Genomic DNA, 15,228 nt, shown 5'->3' with positions numbered 1-15,228 from the left:
TAAGCACTTAGGGCTGGGCTCATTATAAAATCAATGCTCACAGGACCACTCTCATTTAAAAACATGGCGGGGAAAAGGTCAGGGAGAGAGACGGAAAAATCTCAATCTAATTCTTTGCTCAAAAAGCCACTTAATATTGGATTCTGTAAATTAAATTTCACACCCAGCTATTCCGGCCAAAGGATAATTACAGCAAGCAGAGGGGGGAATGGAAATGACTTGAGGTGGAAAAACCTGTTGGATTGGTGATATCGCTTCATGTGTCAAACAACAAATTATAGCAGGGGACTAAGTACAGTAAGCAATCACCGCACAGCATCAACCTAGTTATAACATGACCATATAAAATAAAAACTGTGATTGGGGGCTGAGTGTCACTGACAATCCCACAGTAAAGGGTTTCTCTCCTTTTCACCCCACCAACAGTCTCAAAGGAAAAGCTTTCAGTCACCAACACTGGAGCTGCTACACCTAAAGTAAAGCAAGGCACAGTATCTGAAGCATTATCTAAAAAGAGACTCAGCACATTCAGATTTACACACACATGCAGGAAAAAAAGAGTGTTAATATGTGTATCTACATAACAGAGAATAAATGAAAAACCTGGCACAAATCAAATAAATTTAAGGTAGAGCGTCTTCAGCTTTGCTACTCTGACGTACTTCCTAGTGAAACAAAATATCTGAGGGGTGTACAGTTACAGCATGGATTTAAACCAAATCCTTTGCATTTGATTGGACTGCTAAAAAGTGGGCAGGCTTAGAGTTGAGCGTGATACGGAGCTACAGTGGAGACTGCTGCTGCTGAGGGGACTGTCGGCTCCACACACACTTCCCTCGGCGTTACATCAGGAGGAGGACATGAGCGAACTAGACCTCTACTACATTTGTTCGGAAATTAAAACAAAGGTTTGGCCCACTGATATCCAGACACACATCTCTTCAAATCTCTCCATATTGATCTGAAGCAAACCTGTGAACACTGATTGTGCAGGCCACAATCTTTGATCACACATAAACAAATGCGCACGCATGTGCGTTAAGCACAATGCATGGAAGTACATGTGTGGGCATGTACACATACACACACACTGACCTCATACTTAAATAACACAGTCATTGTTAATTGCTTTTTGTCTTTGTTCTCATTGTGGTCTCCTATTTGACTTAGTCTTGTATTGTATTGTTGTGTTGTACTGAATCACTCCATGCTCAGTAATCTTACACTTACTCTTTTCATTCTAAAAGCCTAACCAGGGACAGGGGTTGCAAATTAGCCATGGCTAGAAACCTGTATGCATTGCATCTACTTTGTATTTTACATATAAAGCAATGCCCCATGCATTTGTCCTTGTCAAATAAACAAATAAATAAAAATGAATAAAGTTAGCAAGCTACCATTAGCAACTCTTCAAATATCCTTGACTAGCCTACAACCCACAAAGGGTTAAGTGCAGCTTTATAAAACTGGTGTGGCTAGCTCAGGGGTAGGCAACCTGCAGCTCTGGAGTTGCATGCAGCTCTTTTGACCCTCTCCATTAGCCCCCTGTGGCTTTGACATAAATTGAATGTTTCATCACCTAAAATGTGGAGTCTCCCTAACATGGCAAGCAATGGATTCCAAATCCAAAAAAGGAAAAGTGTTGGAGGAAATTAGAGGATTTAATAGTGTATGGATAGATTCATTTGCCAAAGCTGCAAAGTTGAAGTACTAAATAATTATAAACAGCCAACTGCAGAGTAGCCACCTTGTAGTAAATCATATTAATGAATGCTCATTAAAAGCTATTCATGATGTTGATGGGCTGATTTAGACTTAATAGGCTGTTACCTTTATTCAAATTTGTTTTGTGGCACTAGACAGATTTTTTCTTTTTTTTTTTGGCCGATAATGGCTCTTTTAATAATAAAGGTTGCGACCCCTGAGCTCAGGATGAGTCTACAAACATCTAAAACCATTTAACCTGGCTTTACAGTGAAAAAATACAGGGATTTTGATGTCAAAAATACTCTGATACAGAACATTTTTTTCATATAGTTCACATATAACAAGAGATAAATTATAATTAACAAAGAAATACGGGATTAAATATAGTAAAATATATTTTAATGTCATGGGGGAGTTTAAACACATTCTACTGGCACAGTTCTACTTGATTTTTATGAAGCATACATGCACTACTTGATAATTTGCAGGATAGGACAGAAACATATTTCTGATATGCTGAATTATGTTTTGTTTTTCAGACTTGCCTCCTATCTCAGCTTCCCCACCCAGTAAATTATAAGATATACAAGATATACGATTTTTATTTCTAAAAATTAGTCAATTAAATCAAGGGAGAAAAAAATTACTCTTTGGTTGAGCTTGTCACAACCATCGACTAAATAAAAATAATGGACGTAGCTATTGTGATGTCATGCATTGGTTTGTGGACTTCCAGTTTGATGCCACAAATTTGGCATTTGAGCAGTAGCAATCTCGCATTTTTGTTGCCCAAAGTGACGAGAGGGTGGAGCGGCGGAAGAGTGAGGGGTGGATCTAAATGAGGACACAATCTACAGACAGCCTGTCACTCAAAGTGGCCATGCTCTTAACTATGCATAACTTTAAGCCTTAATAAAATTGAAACCGGTGAGTTATATAAAAATTCACCCCCCTACAGTTGTCATGAAGGGGGAAATGAGCTGTAGAGACCAAAACTGGTTTTGTAACAGGCTGTAAACATGTTTATTTCTCCTGTGAAGTTGGGCATTTTAACATGGGGGTCTAGTGGCCATTAGAAGAACTGCAGTTTTTGGCACTTCTTTTTTCAGCCCTGAAGGTTGCCGCTTGGTCACGACCAGTAAACAAATGCAATGCATTACTTCATTTTAAGGGCTCACAAGCACAGACATTTGGGAACTGCTCTACACCAGCCCAATCCTGCATCCTCTATCACAGTTACAAAAACATCATCTTCTCTATTCAGTTTCACAAATAGCACAGCAGCACCTCCTACCTGATAGGTGGCGGTAGCATCGCTGCCAGTATCTGCTCCCAGATTGGTGAGCTTCTCTTTCAGCTTGTGGTGGGAGCGGTGGCGGAGGCAGTAGACCACTGTAGAGGCCAGCAGCACGCCAACAATGCACAGGATAGACACAATGGTGAGGATGAAGAACTTCGTCGACTCGGCCTGGCTGTACTTGGTGGGGATCTGGTTGATCTGGCTTTCCTGTGGGCCACAACAGAACAAATAAAAAAAGAGTTAATCATTTGTTTCTATTCTTATTTTTTTATCTGAGGTGAGTGGTTCCCTGTGCAGCTCAATAGGTAGAGTGTGGTACTCTCAAAGGTGAGATAAGAGTTTTGATTCATCCACCATGCTAAAAATGCCTGTGCTCGTGATGGTGATAGCAGGTGGAATAAACTGCAGGGGTGTAAAACGATGTACCTAAAAGTATGCAGGCTTTCATTCTGGCCAAAAACAACACCAGGTGATTTTTTTTCTTTTTGGATCAATCAGACAAGAGGAACTAATCTGCAAAATCATCTAGTGTTTGATTGGAACAACCCTGCAGACTCTCAGTGCTTTGTGGCACATGGTTTGATACCCCTGGATTAAAGCATCCACCAAACTGTCCAAAAAACAAGCCACTGAAATCCTTCATTTGACAGTAATCTATCTGAACCCCCTTAAAAGTGTTAATTGCTTTTGCTTCCAATGATTTTCCCCCAAAAAAACGTTTGAGTCTACACATCAGTGGATGAAAGTGTAAATCACATGGTTCTTTTATTTCCTTTTTTGGACAGACATAAATATGCATATCACTGTGCTCGATGAAAAGTATAATCACAAGCGTTTGTTCCACCATCTGTGCCCAGGAGTGCATAGAATGCATAAACTCCTGTTTAGCAAAGCAGTCTGAGTGTGTCTCGACAGCTTGACACACCGTTTGCTATATCGGAGGAATTTTCTACCGTTGTGAACGGGAGGCAACAGACGTTCTGCCGTCTTGAGCAAGTGCCTTGCCAATTTTGACCTCGGCGGCACTTTAATCCAGCGCGTGAGAACCAGATCCTTCAGCAAACAACTGGAGATGAAAGATTTCTTTTCACACGGTCTGCTGCTTAAGATAACACAATGGACACATACTGTATGATAAAAGTCTCTGTTTGAACTGCTTCTTGAGTGTGTAAGAACCGCCACGGCTATAATTTGAGCGAGGGGAAGTAATTCTTATTGAGCTGCGGCTCCAACCGCTGCTTGCTGTTCATTTTGAGACACCAGCGAGCTCAAGATAATGGGCCTGTTGCGTTTTACCTGACTACTAAGAGTTAACAATAGGCACCATAATTCCCCATGATTATACACTGCGTAATGATCTTGACAACAAAGAGCAAAGGCAAGAACCAAAAGGAGAAGAGCTACAAATTGCACTGCCAATGACAAGGCCTACAATTCCCTCTGACACAGAATTATCAGAAGAAATCAATAGTGAAAAAAAAAAGGTTTTCTTGACTCATTTCTGCTTGGAAACAAGAGTGTTCTCACATCTTTGCAGCACATTAAAAGATAAATTCCCCTTTTTTACTGGTACAAAAATATAAACGCTTGCTATAGCTCATCATTAGCTTGCCCTGATAGCAATATAATGCTGCATGAAGCTTGTATGGTATTATTTTTGTGCCAGAAAAAAATGCTCTCAGCCTCACAGACAGGCAGCAGGCTTGTCTCGAGGGTAAGAAAGAAAAAGGGGGGTAAAAAAAAAAAATCCCTGTCCCTTGGTGGTAGAGGTCACAGAGATTAGGCGAGGTGCGGCGTGGTGAGTTAATGGAAAGGAGGCTTTGAAAGCGGTAGGGAGAAAGGGGGCAGCCTTGTCGAATCCCTCCTGCCTGCCTGTCAGCACAGAGAAACCCTGAAACCCTGGGAGGTGGGAAAAGGACCGCTCTACCCTGCACACGGATTGTTCTGGAATTCTTGTGAGGTTTTAGCGCGTGACCCCCCCCCCCCCCCAACTCTCTACTACCAACACCCTCACCACTCGATGATGCCCCCCCCCACCTCCTTGCCACCCCCACCCCCTATGATTGCATTCATTGCTGCCTCTGCATTCAGCACCTGATAAAGAGTGCCTGCAGAAAGACCCACAATGGGGGACAACAGTTGTCCGATGCTTTGTGGGGTGTCCAATTTGCTTGGGGAGCTCTAAGCCGTACTGTAAAAGCTGGTTGCATAGTAATGTGATGGCGCTGAAAGGAAACAGTGGGCGTCTCTGACTGGAGCGCCGCACTAAAGACCATTCTCTCAGTGCTAGGGAAAAAAAATATAATAATAAAGTGGAACAAAAAATTGTGAGAAATCCAGCTCTGGAGTACAGTACGTATAAAAGATTTATCTACTAGTAACCGCGAGTTACTACTGAGGCTGTTCATGAATCAGTAATAAACATAATGCAGGGTTTATGTTAGCTTTGTATGGCTGCGGATATTAATATTGCATTAGACATCCGTAAAAGCAGATACAATTCATTGTAGTTTGTATTTTTGTTAATGTTTCTTTTTATTAATGCGGTCTTGATGTGAAATATCAGCTGCTGAAGAAGCTTCATAAACAAAAGTAGCTGAGCAGTAGCCTGTACGTGTTGTAGGCTTGGCAAGGCCATTAATAATGCATTACTGCTGATTCCACATGCTTCCACTGCAATCATCTTTTGCAAATTTTTTATTTTTTTTTTCCAAACCACGGATCAAATAACTTCATTTGTCATTTTAGTCCCCGAGTCATCTCATTGTTTTGTCAAATTAAGTTTCATGGAGAGGGATTGCATCTTGCTCGGCTAGTAATGGCCCATAATTCAAGGCTCTAACTGTAACAGCTCAGTCATCTTTCACGGGACAGATGCTGGCGTTTTGCTAAGCACTCGCCCCCCCCTCCTCACACACACACACACACACTGATTCTACCTCCCCCCTGGCCTCTTTATCATGGCTGCCTAGCATGTCTGTCTATTGATTCAAACAAATGTAGCCTGACCCCACCTGCTTAATCAAGTTTGGTTGCAGTTGTTAGTAACTGTAAAGGGGCGGAGGAGTGTGTTTCGTTGGGTGAGAGTGAAAGTGAGAGAGAGAGACTTGGGGCTGTATGACTTGTTAGATTACAGCTATGAAAAAAAAAAAGATCAGCCGTTCTGCTCGCGTCGCAGAGGCAGATGTAGCAGAAATTTGCAATGATTGAAAATTAAATGTTTGCTCGGGATGGGAGGCGGAACGTTCATGCATGAGCCGGCGCACGCAGTCATCACTGTGCAGAGGACTGTGTAACCTTTTCAGTAACGCAGCATGAAACAGAACGCTTGGAAATATTGAGCAAAGCGTTGAATACCTACATCTGCATAGCGATTCTTATTCTCGCCCTAAGTGTCACCGACACTCTGTCTCTGATAATAGGAGGTTATCTGCACGGCTCTGCAGCTCTGAGGCCTGTCCTGACTCTCCCTCCTGTGGCTTAACACTTTCAATCACATTACATGTTGAGGGCTTGATATAGAGAGCTGCGACCGCTAAGGAGAACTGCAGTTCAGCGGAGAGAATTAAAGGAAATTTGACGTTTGTGTTGCTGCTATGATTATAGGTTAAAAGAAATAATTTGGGACAATAATCAGTACGACTTTGATATTGATTTGGAAGCTAAAAGGAACACGGCCAGAAAGAAATAGCACTCCAGACTGCAATCCGGATCATTCCTGGCTCAGATGTCAATTTTTTTATCGCATGATGCAAGAAAAAAAAAAAAAAAAACACAGAAAATCCAGTTTGTTTCTGGAGGAAAATCAGACGTTTCGATCAAGTCTATTTCAGAGAGCGGCAGGAAAATGAAAGGAAAATATTGTCTCCCCAAAGGCATAGGGGAGAAGGGAGTTCCTTTCATGCCTCCACCTCCATTGTCCATCAGCGATTGTACTTGCAAATTTTTCATTTCACATAGGCAAACGTGATTTGACATACAGTGTGCAGCTCCTCCTGACTGAGTATTTTTGAAAAGCATTAACATAGCTCCGTCAAAGATGCTGGCTGGCTGGCTGTATACGCTGCTGGGTTCAGCCCTTTTCAGCAAATATCAGACACACTCCCTACAGACAGACAGACAGACAGGCGTCTTTGAGCAGGAGGGGGAAAGAAAAGGAACCCTCAAAAAGAGAGGGAAAAGAAATGCGTCATTTTCAGAAAATTTTGGAGGGTTTTTTATTTCTCGTCTGGTGATTTTTTGATTCAGTTTTGCGTTAATATTGTGTGTGATGTGCGGGTAGCTAATTTGTCTACTTAAATTTGTCTTACTACTTAAGAAAATGTCACTTGAAGCAATTAAGAAATAAGAATGAGGTGAAAACAGTTTGAAAAAGTGTAGGATGCTTATAGTAGAAATATATGTGTGTGTGTGTGTGTGTGTGTGTGTGTGTGTGTGTGTGTGTTTTTGGTGGATTTTAGATGGAGGTTTGGTAGTGGAGAGGTTAGGTCTCCTGGTTGGTGTGTGTGTGTGTGACAGGGTGTGTATGTGTATGTGTGTGAAGGGGGGGGTGGGGGGGGTGTGGATTAGCCAGGCTCCCATAGACAAAAGGCAGATGGATTTGCACGGCTCTGGCTTATTCAGAATGGGTGAAAAAAGGTCAGAGGGAGAGCGGCGGCCGGCTATTGTTTTCTTCCACGACGACTGCTGTAGGAAACAAAGATCTGTCCCTCACCTCTGATTCATCCTGGGCCTTTGAAAAACTTCAGCCGGGGTTTTAACAAAACCTTTTAGCAAACAGAAACGCACCGTAGACACACATGTTCGGACATAAGCGTATACACACACACACACACACACACACACACACACACACACACACACACAGCTGCACATGCATGTGAGTAGTTGTATCTGTGTGCGATATGCATACACACTCTGGAATATTTTCACATTTGATACACTCACGTCTGCAGGTGCACACTTGTACACACTTGCATGTAATCGTGCACACACCCACACAGACTCAAACACTGTACACGCTTGTGCCCGTGTGCACGCTGCACCCACACAAATGCACATCCACGTAAGTCCTCACACACCTATTTGTAAAAAACCCCAACAACATGCTATAAAACACCAAACTTTTGCTCACCGATATAGACTTCTATTTATAAATCTAGCACAAGGACTGTTAATTTCACTTTTTATATTTTTCATTCCCCCTTGTATCTTTTCCAGACTTGAATCAATCTTACAGTGATAGCACACACTGCATACAAATTAGGATACTCCTCCAAGTTGAATATCACTTGCAACATTACAAAAAATGCACAACGTGATTTAAAGTTTGCACTCTGGCAGCGTGAAGCCGCAGCTGGAGAAAATGAAAACAGCAGTAAATCTCATTAAACTGAATGTTATTACAATGTTACGGTGAGATGCAGCTGCATGAAGCCCGTCGACCAGGGCGCGCCGTCAATCAGTGTCTAAACTCCACGGATACTCCCATTGCGCGTTCCCCTCAGAAATTGCACTTGAGACTAGTCAATATCTAAAATTTATTGAAGCATTTTTGAGACAGAAAATGCTCTACATGAACATGTCTGCAACAAATTATAATATGCAATATTTAGAATAGAGGAGACTGCCAAATCCAGCAGAGGAATGAATGAGGAGAAGAGCAACAGCAGGACAGACTCATCATCTCTGGCATTTTGTACAAATTTTTGGGACAAATATCAGGGAAAGTCAACAGCAGAAGGTTATTAGGAAACCAGAGCATATCAGCATGCAGAACAACAATTCAATCCTACCAAAAATCCATGGTGAGGTAATGCAACAGACACCTCCTCCCGTGTCTATTTCCCATTCCAGTCCGTCCGGCTGCACCGACACCACAGACTCAGAGACAGCACCACACTGGCGGCGAGGGAGGAAGACGAGAGAGTGAGTGGGAGAGAGAGAGAGTGAGTTTCATCACCTCCCATCATCCCCCATCTCTCCTTTGAAAAAAATAAAAAAAAAAAAGTTCCCAGCTTCCTCTCCACCTCCTCCTCTTCCCTTTTTTTCTGCCATTCGCTTCTCATCCGTTGCAAAAAGAGGGAAGAAAAAATGCACAGACAGATTTCTCTCCGGTCTTTTCCTTGACGCAATTCAGCACACGCTCAGAGAGGAGAGGAGAGGAGTGAGAGGACCGGCAGCCTCCAACACTTCCACAGAGAGGAATGAGATGCTATTTTTTTTCTGAGAGAGAGAGACTACAAAGTGCGCTGTGGGGCTCCTCCTTATATTCCTCCCATCCCTCCCTCCATTCCCTGCCTGTCTACAGCACATGTCACCTCCCCTCGTTGCCATGGCGACGGCTCCACATGTTGCCGACAGGAGGAGGAAGAGGAGAGGAAGAGGAGGTGAGGACAAGAGAGGGAAGGGGGGTGGGGGGGTGGGGAAGGGATGGAAGAGGAGGAAAAAGTCAGGAGAGAGGAAAGGAGAGCGTGGAAGGAAGGAGGTGAAAAGGAGGAGGAAGGGAATAGGGAGCGGCAGGGTGAATGGGAGAGGAGCAGAGGGAAGAGATTGGGAGGGAAAGACGGAGAGGAAAGGAAGGAAAAGAAAAGGAGAAAGGAGAGCGGTATGGCAAAAAAAAAACATTTCTCTTTACAACTCATTCAGACTCACGCTGAGCCTTAAAATCTTGTTTTCCTTCAAACAAATTAAAATCATTCTGTCAGTGTGGCGACATGTTCTCGCTTTCTGGAAACTAGTGGAAATATCTTCAGGCAGATCAGTCCTCTGCTGCCAAGAAACTGCTGCTCGATTCAAGAGAATTCCTGCAACTAAAGATTTCTCTTTGAGTAACAATCAGAATTATCTCCACTGGCACTGCAGTGTTTTCTTTTCCAACTTGACTCTAATAAGATTTTAAGACTCTTTTTGGGACTGTGACTTGTTCTGATGAAGATGTTCTGCGTTATTAAAACTCAAGCTGATATGTCAAAAGCTGTGAAATGATACGATGTGTCTGGTGTCAGATAATTAAAAAAAAAAAGGCTGGCATCTAGTAAGTCAAGTGATCACTGGGAAAAAAACCATCAACCAACTGAGACAATCGTATTGTCAGAAAATGCACATTTTCCGATTTTGAAAATCATGTAAATGACACATGGATTCCTCTCACAAAGAGTATAAATGCGGCCCTACTGGATCATCAGATTTTAGTTTATCACTAAAAAAATAAGTTGTTCAACAAGTAACATGAAACTGCTTTCCAGAAATACCAAAAATATGTCTGAGCTCCTGTAGAAACAGTACTGCCATTACACAGACTGTCAACCAGAGGAGAGAGACAAGTCTGTTTTTTGACTGCAAAATATCCCTCTGAGTAAATAATGTGGCTACACTTTTGTAACAACCAAATTTAAGCAATCTTGCACATTGATTGATTCTTTTTAACCTCAAATAAAAGGACTGTAATGAGCCCCAAAAAAAGTAACTAAAATGAAAACTTATCTTTATTCTTGCTACAGAATGTGACCAAACTGTATTTTGTAAGAAAAATGAGCTGTATGTCATCTATGGCAAGCGTACTTTTTAAACAATTTATTTACCTGCATTACCTTGAACACTGAATGTATATATAAAAAAAAAGTGAACTGACACTGGTGCTGACTGCACCGAGCAATGAATGCAGGCTTACTTCCGTTTCATTGGGCAAAAACTGCAAAGTTCAAAACAGGCTTTAAACTGACTGTTGTATGCAACCTGCTGATTACAAACAAAAAGGAGATACATACCCCACGTGAAACACACAAAAAAAATGCAACTGATTCCCCTGACAATTTATCGGAATCCTTCAGTTTCTCTAAAATTCTATTTTCACATCCAGGATGCCAATTTAGTCTCTTCAGCACATGCTTAGAACAAAATTAATTCAAATATCCATTTTTTCCCCAAAGATAACAAATGTCCTTTAAGTCAGATTCATATATGGATCGATCTATATCTTTCCATCTACTCTATCCATACATGTGTCTATCATTATGCCCCCCCAAACACACACACACACACATGCATACACACACACACACCATGGCCACCCCCAGGCCTAATCAACAAATAAGGCTAATGAGTTATTAGCTGCGGAAAGTGGAGAAGGAGGCGCTGAAACCAATGGAGGACTAACAGCTGCAGCAAACACGGGAGGAGGGTTAAAGCATTAAGGCAGGAAGGTGTATGCATGCTTGTGTGTGTGTGTGTGTGTGTGTGTGTGTGTGCATATCTGTTTATGTTTATATGTGCAAGGCAAAGACACATAGGTGTTCACACTTTTGCCTTTCATGCATGGATATACATATAATGACATTAGTATGAGTCTGCAAGATATAGTACATGTGTGTGAGTGTGTATGTGTGTGAGAGGGAGAGAGAGAGAGCGTAAGTCTCCCATCGTCCTCCTGTGTGCAGTTCAGCTTAGAAAGGAAAGTAAGGGGGCAAAGAGAGGAGATGCTGCCTAATGCAGATGACAAGGTCTGTGGATGGGGGTTGGGGTGTGTGTGTGGGGGGGGCAGGCTCTTCAGTTTATCTTTCTATTCAGCACCCCCTCACTCCCTCCAACTCCTTCACAGACACCCCCACACCTCCTTTTGTCCCTTTGGTGACAGCTGGAGGTGGCAGGCAGTGAGGACCCTGCTCTACTGTGTGTGTGTGTGTGTGTGTGTGTGTGTGTGTGTGTGTGTGTGCATAGGGGGGTGGGGGGGTGGGGGGTGGGGGACCAGTGCCTTTCAGTTTGAATCCCCCCTCCCCACCTCTTTTAATACTTCTCTTGACCCCCACCTACCCAACTCTCAATTCTCTGAACACAGGCTAACCGAACTGGAAGCGAGAGAGTTAAGGGAGCTTTGGGCGCCAAAATTTCATTTCCTTTCCCTTGTAGCGGCAAGAAAGTCGCTTCCCATCAGGCTTTTATTCTCTAATGCTACACCCCAAAAACACACACACATACACACATACACACATACACACACACACACACACACACACACACCACCGCCACCTCTACCTGCTTTCTGTCTCTGTCTGCATAACAGCTTAAAGCAGGACATCTAATGACCTTATTCACTCGTTGCCGTCACAGCCACAGTGGACACACCTTGACTCTAGTGCACCTCTGAATGCTCAATCAATTTTCAAATACTAAACATGTCCATATGTCATACCTTAGTATTATTTGGCTAGGAAAATACTACTTTCTGATTGGCCTGAGGTGTCTGTAGGAAAAAGTTTGCAGTACTACATCAGTGCAACACGGTAAATACTTTAAAACGGCACTACTCAACATCTCTGTTAATAGTTGTTAAATAACCACATTTAATGTGAAGTGGTCTTCAAAGCAGCAGCAGACAGCTGTTTTCAGCTCTCTTCAACCCACTCTGTGCTTCCCGCCCAGCACCAAACAGCAGACAGACGAAGTTAGCCAAAAAGTCTGTGATCAAAGTGGAGCATTTATCACTTAAAAAGCCAGATATTTTTCCTCAGGAGTTGGTGGAGACCAAACCAGATCAAAAAGGAGAATGAGTACTGGACGTCCATTAGTCAGGTGGAAAAAAACACAACTACACATGAATGTTTCTCTGAGTCTGCTGGATGTGCAGAAAGACATTGATTTGCTAGCATATTAGCTATAACAGCGTTTTAGAGTGATGGTGTTTCAGATGTTATCTTTTCAGTTTGTTTCTCCACATTCAAGTAGCTAAAAAATGTATTTATCAATTCATGCAGCTTTAAATCGCACGCATCTGTAACATCAGTACTTGACAGCAGTTAAGCTGACTCAAGGCCAAAACACACCGGCGCCGTACGATGCGCGTCAAAACAGCCGCCCCCATTATTTTCTATTTACAAACCCACACTGCCGGCGGCTCGACGCGCGTCGACGTGCCGCGCTGAAGCACTTTACGCTATTGTCCTATTTTTCCAGCGTCGCCGCCCTTGAAAAAACGCTATTTTGTACTTCCCAGCTCCCGCGGACTGGAGAGTGCAATAGAAATCCGGTTGACGCCCCGCAGCACGACGCTTTTTGTGTGTGTCGGGGGCGGCACTTGACTCGCGTCAATGACGCTGCCGTCATATGATGCTGCCGTCATATGATGCTGCCGGTGTGTTTTGGCCTTCAAAGTATTGAGCAATTGCATCTTGACATTCTTTGCATCCACCACACCCGTTATTTTCATTCATCACAACACCTTATTTAGTGCAATCAGATGGACATGAAAAACCCATTTATGAGGCTTATCCAACTTATTCTGGATATGGTGTTTGCATGAGCACAGAGCAATCAGGTTGTTCATATTCCCTGTATATATCTCGGTTTATTTCAGAGTACCCCATGAAGCATGTTCAGGTTTCTAATAAATGGAATATGGTATTTACATGCTCAAACACATAATGCAATACTCCAAAAACCTGATCATAAACAGGTTATTCATGTCCACATAAACACACTCAGTGTGTGTAATCGCTTGCTTATTTGTGGAAACAAACTTCCAATGTTCCAAAAAGCTTGTTTTATTGTTTAATTCTCTAAAGGCTGATTATCTTGAATGTTCCCATCACAAGGACTATGCTTCTGAATATCTGTTAAGTAAAACCTAGAATCACTGTGTAGCTTTGACTAACCATTATGAAACAGAGTTGACAGCGAAGTCCTTGATACGAGGAAAAACAGCTCTTCTGAAAATGCATTGATTAGTGACGGTAGTAAATCACTGCTTTAATTTACTTCTGTGGACGAGGTCTTTACATGAACACTGAGCTACATTGTATTTGGTAAACAGCTCCGCACAAAGCACCTTACAAGGCCATGGTCGCACACATACAGTGTTATAAATGGTGCCGGCGTGAATGAAACGTACTGTACCTTGTACTATGTAGAAGAGGTCAGCGGAGGAGCAGATGTGCTGTGAGAGATTTGTACCAAGCGTTACAAAGATCTGACAGCAATAGATTCGTCTAAATGGAGCATTGTGCTTGTGGTGAATGGTCTCCTTCCATGTTAGTTCTTATCTGTGAGCAGAATCTCTCCTGTTAGTTTGTATTGCCTCTGCCCTGATCTTCTGTACCACAGGAACAGCCAGATGATATCAGAGTTGGCTACTCTATAGCTGCAAATACAGTATTTGTTGCTTAATAGAGCAAAGCACTAATACTACCATGGTCTGGGGTTCCATTCTTTGTGTTGCTCAATGCCTAAATGGCATGTGACTGACGAAATGAATCTTGGACTGGTAAAGTGACCAGTATGTCTAAATATTTGTGGGATAGAAATGCCATCAAACAATTCTGAATGCCATTAAATTTGTAAGATTGTTGTTTTGGTAGAATGTCTGATGGTGTCCTTAGAGAGGAGCTAAAGTACACACACCGCCAAAACAGATCATTTTGTCTGTCATATGTTAAGATAAATGACCTGTCAAACTGATGTGTGCAAAGAGATAGTTAAGTATTTGCTAAACATTAGGGTTGAAACTCTCAGATTCAAACCATCAGTCCGAGATCCCTCAGTTGACTGAGATATTTCAAGTTGAGCAGGTGAAGTGTAAAGTGTAATTCTGGGGGCGTTTCGGAACCCAGATGTAGCTGCAGAGTGAGCACTTTGTGTTTTTTATGGGGCTCTTTGGTATAGGTAGCTGCAGACCCAGACCCAGGGTGAGTCTGAGTGAGATGAAGGCAGCTGCTCGGAGGAAGAGAGGCTTTGCCCAGTCAAGCTCTGAGATAACCTTCCTCAACTTAATAGGATACAGTCTCTAGCTTTAGTTTGATATCTAGTGTCGGCAAAAATGTTGCATATTTCCAATCTGTTGTTAGCATAATTAGCTCGCATTAGCTTATAGTGCTACCTGTCACCCATATCACTACTACTACCACTACTACTACTACTAATATTTTTTACTTAATGGCGCCTTTCTAGGCACTCTAGGTCACCTTACATCACATAAGATCAGTAATAAAACATACAAGTGTATAGTGTAATTCTGGGGACATTTCAGTTCCTAGATTTAGCTGCAGAGTGAGCTCTCTTTGTTTTCATGCCGCTCTTTGGTATAGGTAGCTGCAGACCCATAAGCCACAAAGCACCAGTAATAAAACATTGATGAAATTAACAACAAGACAGAGTACAGGTCAGCAGTGAGTTACTATAACTATAAAATAAGATGCAGTTGCAGGTAAAGTGGGTAAGCTAATTTTTTT

General features: G+C 42.4%; 1 protein-coding gene across 2 annotated transcripts in view; it reads right to left on the bottom strand.

Annotated features, from left to right (window-relative positions):
- LOC117272151 (receptor-type tyrosine-protein phosphatase N2-like) overlaps positions 1-15,228 on the bottom strand; it is a 315,897-nt gene that overhangs the window by 71,071 nt on the left and 229,598 nt on the right. For both annotated transcript variants that reach the window (XM_078172961.1, XM_078172962.1), the window contains exon 13: positions 3,002-3,214. In XM_078172961.1, the coding sequence (XP_078029087.1) occupies positions 3,002-3,214 (213 nt within the window). The remainder of the gene's footprint in view (positions 1-3,001; positions 3,215-15,228) is intronic.

This window comes from Epinephelus lanceolatus, chromosome 12 (genome assembly GCF_041903045.1).
Source record: "Epinephelus lanceolatus isolate andai-2023 chromosome 12, ASM4190304v1, whole genome shotgun sequence".
NCBI lineage: Eukaryota > Metazoa > Chordata > Actinopteri > Perciformes > Serranidae > Epinephelus > Epinephelus lanceolatus.
Note: the sequence above shows the minus strand (reverse complement) of the source record. Positions and strands in the feature narration are given on the sequence as shown.